Consider the following 20,537-nt stretch of genomic DNA (forward strand, 5'->3'; position numbering starts at 1 on the left):
GAGGAGAGTGAGATAGAATAGATCTGGGTCCCTGCTCTTTTTATATGCTGCTTCACATTGCCTGTGGGGCTGAGGCACACTGTACCCATGAAGTCATAGTCACCAACCAGCCCAAATTTGAAGCACATATAACTTTCCAAAGTGATGAAACTGTTTTTGCTTGCTGTTTGCAAAATCACCCTAAATCTCTGAATAGCATGATATGCACATTCCAGCTCCCAGTTCTCTTTCATCTTGAAGCCTAATTGACCAGCTTCATTGCTGGTATCATTCCACCCTGCTTACTGGCATTGCAGGATGAATTAAACTGGTTCTATTTACTTGGCACTTCCTTCATTACCTTCCTGTAATGATTTTAATCAGAGCTATAACCTGCTGTCATATACATGTTTGTATTTAAGTGCTTCAGATCTAGGCTGTAATCTAATCTACTCGCACATTTTGCAATGAAATGTTCAGTGAGGTAGAAGACACCTTTTGATCCTTTTCCCACCCTCAGCCACAAAACTTGAGAGAGATCTTGTACCTATGGTAATCACAGACATTGTCCTATGGTCTGTGATTTAGAAATTCTGGCTTTTCCTTGCTGTTTGGCAAGACCAGCAGAAAACAGTGTATTTTAGTACATGCAACAATGTCTAAACCAAAAGCTGAAGTTTCCTCTGAAGGGATACCAGTGGTTTTTCCTTATGTTACATCTGGACTCTTAAAGGCACACACAGATTATCTCATTGGTTCAGCAATGTAGAATGGATGTAAACGCAAACAGACTAATAATTACTAGCTTCTCTGTATTGATTGCACAGCTCTGAAGGAGGACAAAACACAAGAGAATGGTGAAGCAGGAGCAAATTTCTCAGTTTCTTTGTGAGAGTACACATTTCTGTTCAGCATAGCATTCATTTAGTCTATATATTCTCTTTCTGTTTGTTCATATGATGGAGTGTAGTTTGGCCCTTATATCTAGTCCTTCATCTTACAAAGGAATTCAAAGAATCATAAAATCATAGAATCAACTAGGTTAGAATAGACTTTTAAGATCAACACCAACTGTTCCTCAGCACTGCCAAGGCCACCACTAAACCATATCTCTGAGGGCCTCATCTACACAGTTCATGAACACTTCCAGGGACGGTGATTCCACCACTGCCCTGGGCAGCCTCTTCCAATGCCTGAGCACCCTTTCCATGATGGAATTGTTTGTAATCTCCAGCCTAAACCTCCCCTGGTGCAGCTTGAGGTCATTTCCTTTTGTCCTATAGTTTGTTACTTGGGAGAAAAGACCAAACCCCACTTAACCACAACCTCCTTTAAGGTAATTGTAGAGAGAGGTAAGAGAGCCTTCTCTTCTCCAGATTACAGCCCCACTCTTCTCCAGAACAACACCAGTTCCCTCAGCTGTTCCTCATGAGACTTCTCTAGACCCTAAGTTGAAATAAAGTGTCACTGGAGGATGTCACAGAAGCAATTTTTTTAGTTCTTCCATCCCAAACTTACTGGGTAAGTGTCAGGAAAAAGCAACTGAATGATATAAGGAATCCAACAATGGATTTATTATTTTTCTCATTTTTATTTCCTGACTAGCAGGGCATCACCTACTAAGTGCATATTGTTGCAGAGCCCAATTTTCACTACCCAGTGACTTCTCATTTGAAATTACTCAGTCTTCCCCAATACTTAGTAGGGAGGGACAAGAATTTCTACAGGGCTATTCATCCCATCTTGGATGCTGACTTTAGCAGAATTGGTGTCACTCTCAAAATATACCAGTTCTGTTTTCATTGACTATGGAGACAGAAAACAAGCTCAGCTGAAACACCCAGCTTTTAACACAGGTAAGATTTGATGAGGTGTGTCCCACCCATATTCCAGTACTCTGAATATAATAAATGTAATAAAAACGGCCTGGCCCAGCCTCCAAAATCCTCATTTGCTTATAGAGGGGTTGTTTGTTAATTAAGCACTGCGGTATTTCTGCCAGAAGTTATACATAAGTTATGAGACTTTGAGATGGCCCCAAGGGATTACAAGAACAATAATCTTCACAAAGGGCGTTCAAATACTTTTTGTGTGTGTTTTTAAGTGCTTACCAAACCCTCCTTAGTAGTTTACACGTCAAGTGGTTTGTCATTATTGCAATATAACTATGTGGTTGGATTTAAACAGCCCAGCCTTTTGAAATATGTTTATTAAATTGTACTGGTCAAGCATACTCTTCCTGTTCTCTTTGCCAGATCACAATTTCTAACCTTAGGTTTTCAGCTGATTTTCTTTCATAATTCAGTTTTTCATTTATTTGTTCATGTGGAAGCTCCTTCAGGGCTGATGTATTAATTCACAGCACCTTCACTGTTTGTGGAACAAAGATCTGCAACACCTGCCTGTGTTCCCATGTTTTGAGAGCTTTCCCTAGGGTTTTCCTAGTCTAACTACAAGTGCTCTACCCCTCTTCTGTGTTTTAAACACATGCTCAGCTTCCTAAAACAATATATTTAACAAATTGCCTGCAATCTGGCAAAGATACTCTTCACCTTTGTTGACCAAATATGAAGAAACTGAACAACTGGGTTGTCTGGGACACAATATGGGTGACTTTAGCCATCATTATGTCGACCAATAGAAGAACAGGTAAAAAAACAAAGCCAGCATAATTCCTCCTGTCATTCTAACGTATTTAATGGACCATTACCAGGAATGAATCTTGCCAATTAAGTGCTAAGATGAAAGAAATATTTGGTTTGTAATTTGCATTTTACGCATCATGAGAATTTGAATCAACTAATACATATAAATATTGAGCAAAACTGTTACATCATTGTGAGGTGAACCACCTGTGATAAATGTGGGCTGGGGTTAATGGGAGCCTCAGGTTCTCTAGACAGTTTGAGGAAATGCATAAAAAGTCCCTCTTCAAAACTGCCTTGCATTTTTTTTATTGCCTTCTTCTTCCCAGAGCCAGCTCTTTGCTATATATCAAATTGTTCTTTTTCTGTAGATTGAGTTTGGTTCTCTTTTGTCATTTATGAGGAAGCAATATTATACTCTGGTTTTAAGGGCTAAGATCTCCACTAGCTCAAATCTGAGCTATGACCTGTTAAACAGATACCAGAACTTTGACTGTAGTCCTGCTCTCCACTCCTGCACCATAAAGCCTCAGTTGCAAATGTGTTTAACAGAAGATATGTCTTCTCGATACTTATTTTGAGAAAAAGCTCGTTTCAAATTTGAGAAGCTTCAAAGTTCGAGAAGCTGCTGTTTCAAATTTGTTTGTATGGAAGAAAGCCAAATATTGGAAGAGATCTAAGTAAAGCTGCCCACTCACAACAAAAAGGCCATCTGGGGTGTTAGGAATCAGGTTAGCCTTTGGACAATTCATTCAACAATGTATTAAACTTCAGACCATGTGGAACTGCCTTTTATCACAGACAAGGTACAGGATAAAAACAACCATTTGTCAGAGGAAGCATGTGAGCTTCCATATTCCTGTGTTTTCACTAAGCAATTAACCATCACTGAAAAAGAATTTTTTTATAGCTCTTATACTAATTTGAGAAATTACATCCACAGCAGAAAGTAGATCATGGGGGGGAGGGTAAGGGGGGAATAGTTACAATTAGGTGGGATGGATCTGGAACTAAATTAGCGTTGCAGATGATCCAGACTGCTGTACCTTTCCCATTACAGGAGATTTAGGCTTTTCTTCCTGTTCCAGAGGAATCCGTGCTGTGTTACACTTACATTCAATCATGTTTCCAGTTGACCAATTCATGTCCAGTACCAGTGTCAAGAGCTCCAAGGAACTGGTTGCCCTGACCTGAGGGCAGTGGCTCAGCCACCATCCACTGTCATCACATTACCAGCCCAGATGCTTAGTTTCTTCCTTCAGGACAGGATCTCTGTTAGCACTCATACTTTAAGGGCTCCTTTTGTTACAGGAGCTTTTTTTATGGTCATCTTTACCACAACGGATTGTTTTGCAAATTTTAAGGTCCTGGCAGCAAGTAGACTATCCCTTCTGGCTGTTGTTTTAAAACTGGATACCACAGTGGAAGGTGTTGGTCTTGCAGGAAGAGCCATTCAATTTACCAAAGACTACTAAATAAAAACAAATAGAAGACAGATTTATAGCTGACTTCTTACGTAATGAATGCTGAGAATTGTATGGTATGCACTGTCCAGTTACAGAGAGTGGAGCTGCGCATGCACTTGCTTTCTTTTCTTCATATTCTGCTTTCAGGTTCTGGTTGCAGTTTCTTTGCACACTGTTACATTATGCTTGGCCATGCACCTTACTGTAGTAAAATATGTAGCCTAAGATCTTCTGGCAGCTGAACCACTTGAAGAAAGCTATCTTGAAAGATAAGCATCTGCTTGAGTGAGGAGATGGTTACATGCTTTACTGATAACCTAAAAAGATATGCCATGTACAGCACAGTAATTTCATTCAGTTTTAAGCTACCTATATAATATTTACAAAATTCTATTTGTTTCTAATGTATACATAACATAAATGGAACCAGAGAAGTCCCAAACGTAGGGACTCAGTCAAAAATTATCATGCACATGGTCCTTATTGTGGTTTTGAAGAAGTGTCATTTGCACACAGCCAGAATTTTGGAGTGTGAAACAATTTAATAGCACAGGTATAGGCTGGTCTAAGCTAGAGAAACACAGAATATGAAATTCATTTTATAGCATTCACCAATCTTCCATTAAGAGCTGTGGTTGTGAAATTATTTGTATGACATTAGATTGGAAGTCTGCTGTGGGATAAACCAGGCCTTAATTTTCAGAACGTGAACAGTCTCTTGTAGTTCAAGGAGCTATCTCACAAACTCATAAATGGGGAGTCTAATAAAGCAATGTGTAAAGAAGGTTGCTGCTCATCTATGGCCAGCACGTTGCGACCATGTTGTTGCAATTCAGTAGCGAAACAGGCCTAGCAAGGGCTCCTCATGGAGACTTTCACTGTAAGGGCAGGGTTTGCACAATATTATTGCAGCCCTATGTACAACAGGCAGCTTTATCCAGAAAAGCTGGCAAGTTCAGAATGGATGAGAATGCAAAACCACAACAGACTTATTTTAAATGATGCAACAGAATTTTAATGAGAATGAAAAGAACAAAAGTATACTGCAATATCAAGAATGTATATCAAAGATGTCAGAGTCAAATGCGTTTTGGAAGACGCTGTTAAATGTCTCACTGAATTCAGGCACAAGTATGATCAAGTTGAGGATAACAAGCGATTAAACCCATGAAGGTATCAGGAAAGAATTCAAAAGGAAAAAAGGAGAGGTGTGGAGCATGCAGAAGACGCTGCACTGAACAGGATTTGTGAGAGCTGTCACTCCTCTGCTCACTGGTGAATCTGCATTTTGCACACTATTCAGTGGATTTTTCTGTTGAGTTTACCAGAAGCCACAGTTGCCACGGAGGTACCTGTTGTGCCAGTAGGAGTAAGGGCTGGAGTAGCCAGATCCATAGAGTCTACCATAGCCATACAGACCCCCATGACCCAGAGAACCCCCACAGCCATACAGACCACCATAGCCTAGGGAGCCATACCCTCCGTATCCATACAGACCGCCATAGCCCAGGGAGCCATAGCCCCCATATCCATACAGACCACCATAGCCCAGGGAGCCGTAGCCCCCATATCCATACAGACCCCCATAGCCACCATAGCCTCCCAGGCCACCATAGCCCCCAACGAAGGGTGCTCCAGAGGATCCCACAACTGAATCCTGGGGGAAAGAGCTGAGGATGGGGCCGGGGAAGGTGACGACCACTGGAGGTGGCTGGATCACAGTGGTGGTATCAGGGCACTGACGGACACACGGCTCATTGTAGGTGTCAGCAAGGGGCTGAGGGCGAGCAACACCGCCGGCAGAGCTGGAGACCAGGTCGTAGCAAGACATCTCGTAGGGATGGAGGTAAGCTGTGACAGATGCTGATAAGTGAAAGAAGGTTACAAGTTTAGTGAGAAAAAAGAGTTTGAAATTTGGACACATGGACTAGAATAATGGCTTTATCTTTCAGGTCTTGCTTGTCCTTCCTTCTCTTCAGTATTTTCATGAATTGCCTGTCCCTCTTGCAAATCAGCATTGCCCAAACTGCCCACTAAGCAGTCAGGTCTTCTACAGTCTCATTCCTAATTTCTTATACTTGCTTCTTTTGAAGAAGTATCTCTTTGTCCCACCCTGCTGCTAAACACTGCAAAAATATAATCCAGCAATTTACTTTGCAAATTACTTCCACTAAAGTTTGCAGCCACTCTTACAAGTGTCTGTGTCGGAAAGGTTGTTTCATGTTTGTTTTATACTAGCAAAACCAAAGCAATGTAACCTGACAACCAGCAAAGCTCATGCGGTAAATTAATGGGTAGCTGGAAGAACAACTCTGGTATATTGACTTTCAACATGCTTCCAGAAGCAATAGCTAATATCACGCTACCAGTATGCTGAACCTGCTTTAAAGATGGACTAAATAAGGCATTCCCTGCCCTGAAGTGCTTGCAAAGTATCTTGAGAGTCACAGGGTGGGTTAAAAGATTGTCTGATTCCCCAGATGAGAAACTGGCACACTCAGGTAACCTGCTGCAGATAAGTATTTTGGAATCTGAGCTTTCAGAAAGACTTTTACCATAGGATATAATCCAATCTAATGGAAAACCCATGGAAACAATTTTTTTTTTTTTCCCCACTAGAACCAATAAGACACTAGAATAGAATTCTGGAGGTCATATAGTCCAACTCACTGCTTAAAGCAGGGGCAATGTAAAGGGTAGCTTAAGATTTCCTAGTTTCATCTCCTAGTTTTCCAGTACTTCATTCCTAGTTTTCCAATACTTCCTTAGACAACACTTCTCTATTCTTTCTAGTTAAGCTTGTCCCTTTAACAAACACATGCATATACACAAATACATGTAACAAACATGCAAAATCCTTAACAACTTCCTAGTGATTGAATGAGCCTTCTGCTGATGTTTTGGAAGCTGCTTTGACAGCTCAAATTTGTATTAGCAGGAAACAATAATTTTTGAATACTCTAGTTTTACCATTTTAAACCCAAATAGATTGATGAACAATATCAAATAAGAAAAATTAATTCATGTTAAAAAAAATCCAGCACTATTAAGAATCTTAGAATACTTATGAATTTTTCCAACCTTAGTTAAAACTGGCAGAAAAGATATATTTGAATTTTAGGAAAGAAAGCACATAGAGCGGTACTTACCCTTTTCACGGCGGTGAATAAAGCAAGCAAAGTGGAATGAAGGGCCCTGAGTTGGAAGAGCTTTTATACCATTCTCTAGACCATGGGGATCAGCTGGGGTGCAATTTGAGCACGTGCATAATTGGGGCAAACCCCAAACTCATACGACACGTAGGTCCTCAAAATTTTGCTGACTGCTTGTTCATTTGTTATTCTAAGTCTCGTGAAATGTGATAGGTGCATTTTGTCATGGAAGCCTCTTTCATCTCAAGTGGCTTCATGTCCTATTCACTCCTGTTATCATTCCATTCACATCCTTAGCATTACAACAAGAATTATACTAATGCTTTTCCTTGGCTTCTCCATTATTATCCACGCAAAACCCATTGCGTGGCATGGTCACTCGATGTACACAGATTTTTCCATTAGATCCAGGCTGTAAGACACCTGGAGATAAAATGGAGTTCATTGGAACAACTTTGGGGTAGTCATTTTTATCTTGATCATTTGCACTTAATGTGAGACCAATACTGCACCCAAAGGAAGTCATAGAAAACATCCTGTGGTGTTTAAATGGTTTTCTGTTGTTTTGTTTTTGCTACTAACACAATGGTGGCCTCATCTAATGAACAAAGGACTTGAGGAAACACTTCTTGCCTTCTTTGTGTCTAACAGATCTCTCAGTGTATTTCAAACCAGGCTGGAGTCTAGAGCAAACTAGTAATTAACCTTTCTGTTTTCAAAATTGCAAGGTACTTTCTTTGTGAAGCATTTGACTGCCACATTTTCTATTTTTCTGTCTCCTGATACAAAGCCTTTAGGGATCCAGGATTCCTGGGGTTAGGTCCATCTTCAGATCAGGCAATATTGAATACTGCTGAGGAACAAAATTAACAAAACATGACTGGTGGAAACTTGCTAAAGTTGCCTGGATATATGCCACAACAAAGAGAAAATAATTTACATGAATAAAGGCTGATCATTGATAGAATTGCAACATCTAAAGAAATAATTGAGTCCTCTGTTTCTGTGGTCTGTGGGACTGAAAATGATACTGATACACTGATTATACAGCTTGTGAAATGCTGTATTTTATGTAAAACTTTGTATTTTATTCAAATCTAGAATATTAAAATAAGGGAAGGTGACCAAGTCATCAGTATTCAGCCATGAACTGATTATACCAAGAACACAAATATCTTGGCTTACATACTTTAATGTGATGTCATTCCATAATTGCTAGATACCTAAACTAAGGTCCATGCCTTCAGTCTAATGTAAGATTGTATTCTCAAACCATTAGTGGATAGTTTGTGGCATTTGAAAAGACTTGCTCCCTGAAAGCTTGAAAATATTATTGTCCAAAAGAACTTTCAACCACCTCAAAGGCTAAGAAACCCACCTCATAATTTAGAGATAATCTATGGCATAGAGTCTGCAGTAGTAAAATAGTACATCTGTAAAGAAGGGAAGAACCAGCCTTTGTTTTCTGTGGTGCATTCCAAGTCTGTAATTGTTCCCTGTTCCCAAGAAACTGCCAGTTCAGCCCTGTTCTGGACTTACGGCTTGCAGCCACAATAGTGTATTATAAGAGGCCATGAATTCCTGAGAATCAAAGTCAGTAAATCAAAGCACTTCTGTCACATTTCATTTTTTACACTAGAGGATCCATTGGTACAGAAAAAACTTTGATTTCCTCAGATCTGTTAAATATTCTCAAATACCATCTTTGTACTGGCAACATCAAGCTAGCAATACCTGAAAAATATCTCTTTAGGATCTCCTATCACTTTAGTTAACTTCAGAAACTCATTCCTTGCTTATGTCTTAAAACCCAAAAGCCAGCCTGAGGAAGATGAAGGCTTCCCCTCTATCTTCTCTGTGAAATTCTACAAAGTTAGTTCTACACATTTTTTGCAGGAGAATACAACTGTTTGAGTGATTGATGGATGCAGATACTGATTCAGATCATAGCTGAATGAAAAGAGGTCCAAACATGTCAAAATGAAGGATTTATTTTCTTTTTTTTGCTCAAGTTACTCTTCAATTTCCACATAAAACCTATTTAGAGACTGAAGCAGGTCCCTGGAGTTGCTGTTTCTCTTCTGAACTGAATTGTCCCCATTTTAGCCACTGTCAAATGCTACTGGAAAATACCATTGACTCCCAACTTAGCTGTGTCCACCTACTGTAGCTGGGGAAGCTAAATCACCCCCAACTTTCCTGTCACATTGACAGTCTTTACCTTTCATCCTGTCAAGTTGTAGTATGAATCATATGCACTTAAACAAAAATCCTGTCCACGACAACAGTTTGTAATTTTGATAAACTCATGAGACACTCTCCAGGTGTTAATACAAGAGGAGGTGGCTTAATAATTTCTGCTGTAACTTCAAGGAAGCAACTGGAATAATGCCAGGTAGTCATTTTCCACAAGTTGTCGCAAGATGAAAGAATTATCTATAAAGTAATGTTTACATCCTTATACAAACAAATTTGATAGGACTCATAAATGCCAATAACGAAAACAGCAATTTCAACATCTTGATGGGTTACACGTGTTTGAAATTGGGGCGGGCAGCCACTGTTGATCTTGTGCCTCCCAGATGCTCTGATATAAAAGCTCTTCTCTCTCATAGCTCTTCCAAACACTTCCCTTGACTTCTTGGTGACTTGGGTAAGTCTGATTCTTCTATATTGCTATCCAGGTATCTTTTTACTGCTGCTTTCAACTAGAGCTGATGCCCACCACCCATACTGTTGACTGTATCTGCATTACCTTGGGACAGAGATTCTAATGCTGGTTCTATGGTGGCAGATACACCTTTTGGTGATTGGGGACCTCTGGAGTTCTCAGTGTTAGAAACACTGGAACTTGGAGAAACTAGATGATGCTCTTAGCCATCTGGTTTAATTTTAGGGAGTCTTGCAAGGAGCAGGGAGTTGGAACTGATGATCCTTATGTTTTCCTTCTAACTTGAGAAGATCTATAATTGTTGCTTCAATGCACTTAACGTATTCCAAAGTTTGCACATCAGGTTCAGCATTTAATAAGGGCATCACCACTTCAGCCATTCATGCAACCTGAGGTGAATGAGCAATGCTTCTGAGAACATTGTGTGTGTTGTTCTGGTGTAGTAAATCTTCTAGCTATCTTTTTCTTTCTTGCTTTCATATTGCTCCTCAAAACACTGTTATGGATTTATAGGACAGTGAGTGGAGAATAATAAAATCACCCCTGGAGAAAATAACTTTAGAGGGGAGAATACAGGCTGAATTCTTGGGTTTACCAAAGAGTCCTATTTTGTCTTGGGATTAATAATTTGAAATGAGTTTCAAATTCACTGGGAACTAAAACTCTATTTATATTGAAGTTGTCCAGATTGAATCCATACAATGGCTGCATAAATGGAAATTGGGATAATAATGTTACCATGTATCCTTTATTGTCTTGTCAAATGGCTTTCTTAACAAGCAGGGAAGTCACAGTCCTGTAATCTGTTGTTCCTACAACTCTCAGCAAAATTAGTATGAGTGGGAAGAAGAAGCTACTGTAATTAAGCTGTATATAAACTACATCTCATGTAAACCTGCTGAAACCAAATCCAAGTTTTCCTACTGACTCATCAAATAACCTTGGACAAAGTCACTTGCTCTCTCTGGTTTTGCTTCTCAGCTTTCAGTTTAATGTGTAGAATTATATCAAAGGTTTTGCAGGAAAATTGTGAAGAAGACTTCAAGTGGTAGACATAGCATTTCCCATCTGTTTTCATATCTGTAGACATCTTTTACAGAATTTTTGAAAATCAAGGATCAGGATTGCAAAGTAGGAAATTGATGTATTTACTCAAAATCCTGTACTTTGCTCATTATTTTAATGTAAACTGATGACCTTTGAACTCTTCATCTTCTACTTAGTCTAACCAGTATTGTGTGTCGCAGCTTACCTCCATCCCTACAAGATGTCTTGCTACGACCTGGTCTCCAGTTCTGCCGGCGGTGTTGCTCGCCCTCAGCCCCTTGCTGACACCTGCAATGAGCCGTGTGTCCGTCAGTGCCCTGATACCACCACTGTGATCCAGCCACCTCCAGTGGTCGTCACCTTCCCCGGCCCCATCCTCAGCTCTTTCCCCCAGGATTCAGTTGTGGGATCCTCTGGAGCACCCTTCGTTGGGGGCTATGGTGGCCTGGGAGGCTATGGTGGCTATGGGGGTCTGTATGGATATGGGGGCTATGGCTCCCTGGGCTACGGTGGTCTGTATGGATATGGGGGCTATGGCTCCCTAGGCTATGGTGGTCTCTATGGCTATGGGGGCTCTCTGGGTTACAGGGGCCTGTATGGTTACGGTAGATCCTATGGGTTTGGCTCTTGCAGCCCTTACTCCTACCGGTTCGGCAGGTACCGCAGTGGCAGCTGCGGCCTCTGGTAAATCCTAGAGGAATATCCCAGGTGTGAATAACTGGCAACTGAGAGATACAACCTCAATCCACAGCAGTGGTCCCAAAGGAGATGCTGTGAAGCCCTGATCTCTTCCACCTCCTTGCACTGGAGCTGGGAACAAGCACAGCATGCTTAATTTCTTTACCCTCTATTCATGGTCTTTTTGGTCTTTCTTCCATCCATGTGTATAATGGGTGGGATAAAATAAGTAATTTCCATTCTTATAAAATGGCACATCACTGTCCAACCAAAGAACAATTTTGAAAGTAATTGCCTGCACTCTGTTGCATATTCTTGATATTCTGCAATGCTTTTCTGTGAATGCTTATTTCTCATTAAAATGATTCTACTCTGCATCAAACAAACTTTCAGTTTTAATTTCTTCTGCTATGAAATACAACTCTCCTCTTTGTAAATGGGGAAAACTCACATCCTTACATAGGATGAAGCTCAGACTTCAAAAACACAGCTGAAGTGGCCCAGCTATCAGTGAAGTGAGTCAACCTTTGCTGCACTCAATGCATACATTTGGGAGCAGGAAACCTCCCTCCCCAGCTGGCCTGAGTTACAAAAATAACATTATCATTTAGAAAGAAACCACACTAAATCTCCATTCCTTAATGATGTGAGTGAATGTCATTACTGATCATAGCAGGAGCAGAGCTGGTGGCTCAGCTGAGACATGATTCAAAGCAGATTATGGAGAAAGGGTGACAGTTAAGGAGGCTCTCATGTGGGATGGATGCTCCTGCATCAAAAAGGGTTTAGGGCGGTGAAGGATGTTAGCATGGAACTGCTGAGAGAGGGTTGCAGCAAGGAGCAGAGCTCATCAGCAGTGGGTAGGTTGTCCAGTAGGCCTTTTAGATGAGGAATATCACGGTAGAGGCTGAAAGTTAGAGTTGCTGAAAAGGAGGTTTTCGTTGTGAGGTGTTCTTACACAGAAGAAATTAGGAAACACAACAACAGTGTTAAGGATACGTGTGCAGGGTTGTGACTTTCTTCTCTTTTAAGCTTTTTGGGCACTGTAATTGTGTTCTAGATTTCCAGGTCTTCTTGCTGGCATAGATGAACTAGCATTTGGGGTAGCTGTATGGAGTAGCTATTTTTCTGTCTAAAAACACCCAGCACCTCAGATTTCAGGGTTATAGAGAAAGAGCAGTACCCACAATTCAGACTTAAAGTTTCATTCTATGGCCCAGAAAACTTTATTTCTTTCAGGATCTGACAAAATTTAATTTAATTTTCAGCACAGACTATTGCTGAGGGTAGAGTTTAAGTATTTGAGTGAGAACCTGAAGTTCAAAGAGATTAAAGACAGATCTGGAAGAAATCCTTACTAAAATCTAATGTTTTTATGAAAGAGTTTAACATCCATAATCTGCTGATTCATTTGTCTACCACTACTAATCTGTAAATGATGGATGTATAACCAAGAAGCCAAATTCTTCAAAAATGTCAAGAATCTTTATCTGGAAAATGGGGAGAGCAGGACAGTAGTTCCTTTTGTGGTGAGGGCTTCACACTGCTTTTGTTCATTTGAAATCCCTCATTCTTTGGGCAGGACATTCATATTGGACTGTTACTGATGGCTGTTCAGGTTAGATTTCTCTTAAGACAAATAACAATTGCAAAAGCACTTGAAAAGAACACCAGAACATAGCAACTTTGATACAATAAACTTTTAATGACAGTGAGAAAATTAACAAATTTTCAGAGCCTTTAAGAACAAAACAGTTCTCCAGTCAGGGATACAGTCACATTTAATTGATTTTAGTTGTTTTTTTTTTTTTTTCCCTGAGTTTTAGCTGTTGATTAGAAAAAACAGGAACCATTTTGAGCAACTTTGTTGCATGTTCATACCAGGCAATATAGAAATATGATGGAAGAAAAGTTAAGGCAGGAACTGAAAGTAGAGTTTAAAAGAAGAAAAGCAAAAGGGGATAAGGGATATGTCTCATGGTCATGGAACACAGCGCAGGAGGTTCAGACCTTGTTAGCTCTGAAGCCATCACATCTCATTTGTCAGTTATACCTTGCCTGGGATATTTCAGTAGAATTTAGCAGGGGCCGCAGCTGCCACTGCGGTACCTGCTGAACCGGTAGGAGTAAGGGCTGCAAGAGCCAAACCCATAGGATCTACCATACAGTCCCCGGTAACCCAGAGAGCCCCCATAGCCATAGAGACCACCATAGCCAAGGGAACCGTAGCCCCCATATCCATACAGACCACCATAGCCCAGGGAGCCATAGCCCCCATATCCGTAGCCCCCATAGCCAAGTGAGCCATAGCCTCCCAGGCCACCATAGCCCCCAACGAAGGGTGCTCCAGAGGATCCCACAACTGAATCCTGGGGGAAAGAGCTGAGGATGGGGCCGGGGAAGGTGACAACCACTGGAGGTGGCTGGATCACAGTGGTGGTATCAGGGCACTGACGGACACACGGCTCATTGTAGGTGTCAGCAAGGGGCTGAGGGCGAGCAACACCGCCGGCAGAGCTGGAGACCAGGTCGTAGCAAGACATCTTGTAGGGATTAAAGTCAGTCTGTAAAACATAGTTGTTTATGTTAACATCAAAAACTATCAAACATTAGATTATGATGAAGCAGTCCAATAGCATATTAGTCATAAATCTGGGACGAAAACCTATTTTCTATTGCTATTCCAGCTAGCACTGTAATCTGGAGGCTATTTTTGACTTTGTCATCTTCATGTCATGTACTTTTTAATTATATATTTGATATTTCCATATGAGATAATTTTGATGGTTTCTACTCAGTAAGTTTCATCTTCCCTGTTATAAACTCAGCAGAACTCTGCTAAATGCAGCCACATACAACCATATACATGAACTATTCTTAACCTTTTAAAATAGTCAAGGAACTATTTGAAGCACTAAAAAGTTACAAATTTGGGATTCAAACCTGCTTCTTCTGGAGCCTCTCTTTACAAGACCCAGTAACAAATGAGAAACCAAACACTATTTCAGCAGCAAATGATCTACAGACCACTGGCAGCCTGGCAGTAACTGAAGAGGACTTGGTCCTAAGTTAAAATCAGAATTTCTTGACAGCAAGGTAAGTTTAGAGAAGTTTGAGAGAAATCTGACTTACCCAGTTCACGAAGGTGAGGGAGGTTGAGAGAAGTGGATGGAAAGACTTAATGCAGAGGGCTTTTATACAGCTCTGGTGATTGCCTGGAGGACATCGAGCATCCTATGCATGAGCTCATAATTAGGTACCAACCCCAAATTGTAGGACACGTAGTTCCTCAAAATGCTGAAACTGTTTTTGCTTATTGCTTGTGCGTTGCAGGCATTTCAAGCCCACACATAGCGTGACGTGCACACTCCACCAGACCTCTCTATTATTTACTGTCTTTATATGTGGAATTACATTTTATTATTCCATTGCTCTCTTTAACATTAAGGGAGGATTTAAGCTGACTTAAGATTCCTGCATAATTAGGATGACAGTCATATCTTTTGACCAGTGACAGGTCTTTTAGTGTAATCAGCAGTATACAAGGAGACAAAATGCAATTTCTTTTAGGCTCTCAAATGAAGGCTGGAGACAACAAGGGTGGGAACTTTCCTCCTACAGGCTTAGCATTTCTACCTCGAGCTACTCAGTACAAGGTGAACACAATAGTGGTGAATATCTTTTAATGGCTTTTGGATGGTTCTCTACTAGCTGTCTTTCAGCACTGGGAACAGAGAAATATTTCAGCTGGAAATCCCAAGTCTATGGAAAATGATTTTTTCTGAGAAGTTTCACTCAGCTTGGCTTTCCTTCCTTTATATTTTACCGTGTTTTCTTCTCGTACTGTTATGTGTTAGAGACACATACCTAGGAACATAAGACTAAGAGAAGCAAGTACATCAGGCAACAAGACACAGCTACTGAAAGGGACTGTAGCCCTGACACAATGAAGACAGGCTCCATTGTATCCTATTTTGGTTTGGTGTTGGTTGGCTGGGGGTTTTGTTGGGTTTTTGTGGGTTTCTTTTTTTGTTTGGTTGGGGTTTTCTTTCCCTAGTAGTTCAGGGAACATTAGCAAATCTCTGTTTCTAGACAAACGTGCCCTTTAAAAATAAAATTTACTTTCTTTTTTGTTGAAGTCAAAGAAATTAAGGTCCAAAAAGTGTTATAAACCACAAACTGGTTATGGAAAGACCCAAGTGACCTTAACTTGCCTATTTTAATGTGATTATCTCTCAATAGTGGGGTGTATGCATCCACCTACATTATATACTTTTTATATTATTATGACGCAGTATGTATAAGCTAGTAATGGGTGTTCATGTGGTATTTGAAAAATCCCTTGGAATGTTCTCATAAAACTTTCAGATGACTTTTTGCAGTGTTACAGCTCAGGAAATTTCCATATGTATCACCAGATTTGGAAAAGCTCACAATTAAGAAATAATATGTGGTCTGAAGATAACCACGTTGATGATTATGATAACCATGATAATAATACGGTATTACAACAATGGCATAAACAAAGAAAGAAACCTCAGCAAAAGCCAGGATTTGCCTTTCCCAGCTGATTCCCACCTCATAATTGCTCACTACTGGAAGATGCCACCAATGTCGGGATTAGCTGCAAGGTCAGTTGCAGACCAGGACCAAGATATTAATTCAATGTATACATTGATTATTTCAGTCTTTCAATCCTGAGCATTAAAAATACATCTCTCCATTCAGAACTAAATTCAGCTTTATGCTGTAATTTGAGGGTCAGATAAAATGTAGGGCTGTTTTGGACATCTGCCACTGTGTGTTTGGGAATGCTCACAATACAATTTGATTCAGAGAGTACTGAGAATCCTGCATGGATTCCAACACAAACTGTATCAAAATAATAATCAAAATAATCCTAAGCAAACAAAAATATTGCCCATCTCCCTGAGGATTTAATGACCACAGAATCATAAACATGATAGACTGTGTTTAATTTTTAAGATAAATTCTTATGTAATGGACTTCAAAAGAAACACCTCACCATGGTTTTTTTTCTGTTAAATGGCTGAGCACCATTTTCATATAAGACAGCAAAAGAAGAATATCCGTGTATAAGCAGCTTACTACATGGTGCAGCTCCAAAGAGAATAGAAAACTGATATTAATTTCATGAATCATGTTTTAGGATGAAAGATGCATCAATTTCACCCATCATTCTTTTAGATGAAAGAGCCGCATGTGATGTAACGTGTGTGTTATGTTAATGATAATTGAAATCAAGTCATAAACAAAAACAAAGAGCAACAATTTCATCACTTTGTGGAGCTATCAATACAAAAAATGTGCCGTGTCAACTAATTAGATCCACATTCACAAAACCAGCTTCTCATCCCTCAGGCAGTCTAAACTATATAAAAGCTCTCTCCACTCAGGGTTATTCCAAACTCTTCTCTTCACTCCTTCTCAGATAACTGGGTAAGTCTGAATCTGCTCTTTCCAGGTATTGAAATAGTTCTTTGCTCTGCAATTTAATCTAGGATGGTCTTTTCCATTAAGAACTAGTGGGTAAAATTTTAGGTGAAAAGATAAATCTTACAAAAACGATTAAAGGTGTTACGGACAGCTCTTCTCTGCCTTCAGGGTTGGCATTTAATTGCAAAACAACCTGGAAGTTTCTTGATATGGCAGAAAACTAAGTTCATGATTTGGCCACTTCCAACAGCTGAAGAAATGATGGGACTAGTTCAATATGCATTCCTCTTCTCTGTATGGTTATATGGGTAACTGGAAATGACTTGAAAAAGTTTAAATCTTCATGGTTCACAAGGGAAATGTTGAGCTAAGAAGCAGAACTTCCATTATCTCCGGTTTATTCTACTACAGATCGCTCAAAGTGTTTTTATATTAATTCAAGATAATTGGGCATGGATATTACCAGAGATCAGGCACTGGCTAAGAGAGAGTATCACACAGAGGAATTGAGAGCTGTTGGAAATGCTCTCCAAGAAATGTATTTAAGAGAAAGTGGGATCATAGAGGGAGTTTAAGGAGCTGACAAGGATTTTTGTGTCAAGGGGGGAACTTGTTTGGGGTGAGAAGTTTTTCAAGAGAGTTCAGAACTCAGAATCAAAACACTATGTTGTTAAGCTGGTTGTAAACAGCTCAGTACCCTGACTCAATGTGTGGAAGCTAGGGACAATAATCTTTGTAATTCTATTGTAATGTTCTCATCAAACAAGTTACTGAGCAAAATGAGTGGACAATTACTTATAATCCCTTTTCTGACAAGTCTCAGCACAAAGGAGATCAGTGAGAAGGAACAGCTAGAGTAATGAAATCCAGCATAACAACGCATTCCAGTCTTGGAGTCCCAGTACTTACTGATCTACTGAGTCACGAAAACATCTGAGTAAAGAATTTTGAGTTTTACTTCAATTTTAATTTCTAATAGATATCAGTTACCTGGTGTAGTTCAAAGTGCTCTTGTTTGAAGAAAGGCAGTGAACTCTATAGCACTTTGATGTATGTAAATAATTCTTGTACTTGGTAAAATCAGCTCTTTTCTAGATTCAACTCTATCCCTACGAGATGTCTTGCTACGACCTGGTCTCCAGCTCTGCCGGCGGTGTTGCTCGTCCTCAGCCCCTTGCTGACACCTGCAATGAGCCGTGTGTCCGTCAATGCCCTGATACCACCACTGTGATCCAGCCACCTCCAGTGGTCGTCACCTTCCCCGGCCCCATCCTCAGCTCTTTCCCCCAGGATTCAGTTGTGGGATCCTCTGGAGCACCCTTCGTTGGGGGCTATGGTGGCCTGGGAGGCTATGGCTCACTTGGCTATGGGGGCTACGGATATGGGGGCTATGGCTCCCTGGGCTATGGTGGTCTGTTCGGATATGGGGGCTACGGTTCCCTTGGCTATGGTGGTCTCTATGGCTATGGGGGCTCTCTGGGTTACAGGGGCCTGTATGGTTATGGAAGATCCTATGGGTTTGGCTCTTGCAGCCCTTACTCCTACCGGTTCGGCAGGTACCTCCGTGGCAGCTGTGGCCCCTGATAAATCCTACTGAAATATCCCCTGATCAAAGAATGACTGGCAAATACATGATATAGTTTTGATCCTCAACTGAGCTCCTGAGTAAGGGGTAGAGCATCAAAGACTTCCACTTCAAACAGTGGAGTCAGAATAGCTCCATAAATGACACTTCTTATTTCCCTCTGTTTCATCTCCTCTTCCTTGCCTCTGCCAGTGGCTAAATGTGTCAACTCCACCATCCTAGAGGATGCCTGCTTCTCCCTGAAACTGCCACCTCCTGGGAGAAGTCCAAAGGAACACTTCTCTTGAAGCCTGGGAGGACAACATGCCTGCCTCTGTCTTATGTATCTTTCTCCACTGCAATAAAACAAGTCTGCATCCAACGCCTGCCTCTGCACCTTTCTGTCACAGCCCAGCCTGGGCTGAAGGGTTCCCTGGCCCTGCTGTGGCATGGGACCCTTCCAGCCAAGCTGCAGCCGTCTCCCAGTCCTAGCAGCAGAGCTAGGCTGAGCTGCCTCTGGGGACACCCCACAGCCCTGGAAGCTCTGGCTACATATGATCTCGCTCCGAAGAATCCTTTCTGCCCAGTCTTTCATTGCTCCTCAGCTGAAAATAGTGTCTCCCCTACACTAATTGTTCCAGTTGTTAGACATCCAGTAGTTAGCACAAATTTTCTTTTCACTAGTTAATTTAGTGCTTGAACTCCTTTTAATTTTACATCTTCTTAAGTGATGCACTAGAAATCATCAAAATGTGATCAAAGACAAAGTAAAAAAATGTTGCCTGAAGTTCTGTCAAAGCATATTCTGAAAAAGAACAATAGGAGGAAGGTAAATAATAGGAAGCAATTTTTAAGATACGTATCTGATGAGCAAAGATCAAGCGCTGCCTCTTTTTTGTTAATCACTGCTGTGATAACAGTTGCCTCAGGGAAGTTTTGGCTGAGTGTTTAAGTCATCTAGGTGAAGTGAAAAGAATAGGAACTAATACATTACAGAGGATTTACCTGAGGATTTCCCTGAGACTTTTTCAAGGAACAGCTCCACATGTGGAGGTAGAATTTCTGGAGCCTATGTCAGTGTCATGGAACAGCAAGTTTGATTTTAACAGGTAACTTCAATGTTCCCCACCAAATGTAACTGGATATGTCAGACGGCTATGTGCTATAAGAAGTAACAAGTTGAAATGAAAATTTGTCTCTAGTACAGACAAATCTCACTTTTAAGAAAACACCATTTTATTTTACTGATTAGCAAGTATTTATTGAGAATATTTTGACCAAAGAGGAGTTATTCACTGAAAGGCTCTCCTGCTTCATCCCTCCTGTCCCAACACTGCCTAACCTCATGGCCCTGTGATTTTTGGGAAAGATCAGGAGAGGTGGCATGGGTGTCTGGAAAGGGACTGGAGCTTGCAGGACTCAGCTGAGAGCACAGCCGCTGACCCATGAGTGTCTGGGATTTGTGAAGAACCCAGTAGCTGAGCTGCAGAAGAAAGTCTCCTGTCTTTGGGGCACCAAGAAATGGTTCTTTGTCCCCTGACACTGCTTTCCATGTTCACATGGCTTGAGGACACTGCTGCTGTGAATTCCTAGGAGTTCAGCAATCAACCTCCTTGCTCCTGCAGCACCAGCCCTGCATCTCCTTGGCACAGGTGTCTTTCTTGTGCTGAGAAAAGCCCTCTTTCCTCCCAGCTAGTTCAGCCCAGGGCAGCTCCTGAGGCAGCTTTACAAAACAAGGGTGCCTGGTCTCATAGAACCATAGAATGGTTTGAGTTGGAAAGGACCTTAAGATCATCTAGTTCCAACCCCCTGCCATGGGCAAGGGCAACTAGCACTAGACCAGGTTGCGCAAAGATCTGTCCAGCCTGGCCTTGAACA

General features: G+C 40.9%; 4 protein-coding genes across 5 annotated transcripts; 2 read left to right on the forward strand and 2 right to left on the reverse strand.

The window, feature by feature from the left end:
- Positions 1-5,411: 5,411 nt before the first annotated feature.
- On the reverse strand, positions 5,412-5,921 carry LOC136003851 (scale keratin-like). The gene has a single exon (XM_065659830.1). It carries the CDS (start codon positions 5,919-5,921, stop codon positions 5,412-5,414), a length of 510 nt encoding a protein of 169 aa, XP_065515902.1.
- Positions 5,922-11,180: 5,259 nt separating this feature from the next.
- On the forward strand, positions 11,181-11,648 carry LOC136003852 (scale keratin-like). The gene has a single exon (XM_065659831.1). It carries the CDS (start codon positions 11,181-11,183, stop codon positions 11,646-11,648), a length of 468 nt encoding a protein of 155 aa, XP_065515903.1.
- A 2,068-nt stretch (positions 11,649-13,716) lies between these two features.
- LOC136003971 (scale keratin-like) lies at positions 13,717-14,181 on the reverse strand. The gene has a single exon (XM_065660037.1). The coding sequence runs from the start codon at positions 14,179-14,181 to the stop codon at positions 13,717-13,719; it is 465 nt and encodes a 154-aa protein (XP_065516109.1).
- A 4,030-nt stretch (positions 14,182-18,211) lies between these two features.
- On the forward strand, positions 18,212-18,679 carry LOC136003970 (scale keratin-like). 2 transcript variants are annotated; one of them, XM_065660036.1, is made up of 2 exons: positions 18,212-18,455; positions 18,546-18,679. In XM_065660036.1, exons 1-2 carry the CDS (start codon positions 18,212-18,214, stop codon positions 18,677-18,679), a joined length of 378 nt encoding a protein of 125 aa, XP_065516108.1. The 2 variants fall into 2 exon arrangements, with proteins under 2 accessions (XP_065516108.1, XP_065516106.1); XM_065660034.1 differs by having other exon boundaries at positions 18,212-18,679.
- Positions 18,680-20,537: the final 1,858 nt, after the last annotated feature.

The sequence above is a fragment of the Lathamus discolor genome, chromosome 24 (genome assembly GCF_037157495.1).
Source record: "Lathamus discolor isolate bLatDis1 chromosome 24, bLatDis1.hap1, whole genome shotgun sequence".
In the NCBI taxonomy this organism is placed as follows: Eukaryota; Metazoa; Chordata; class Aves; order Psittaciformes; family Psittacidae; genus Lathamus; species Lathamus discolor.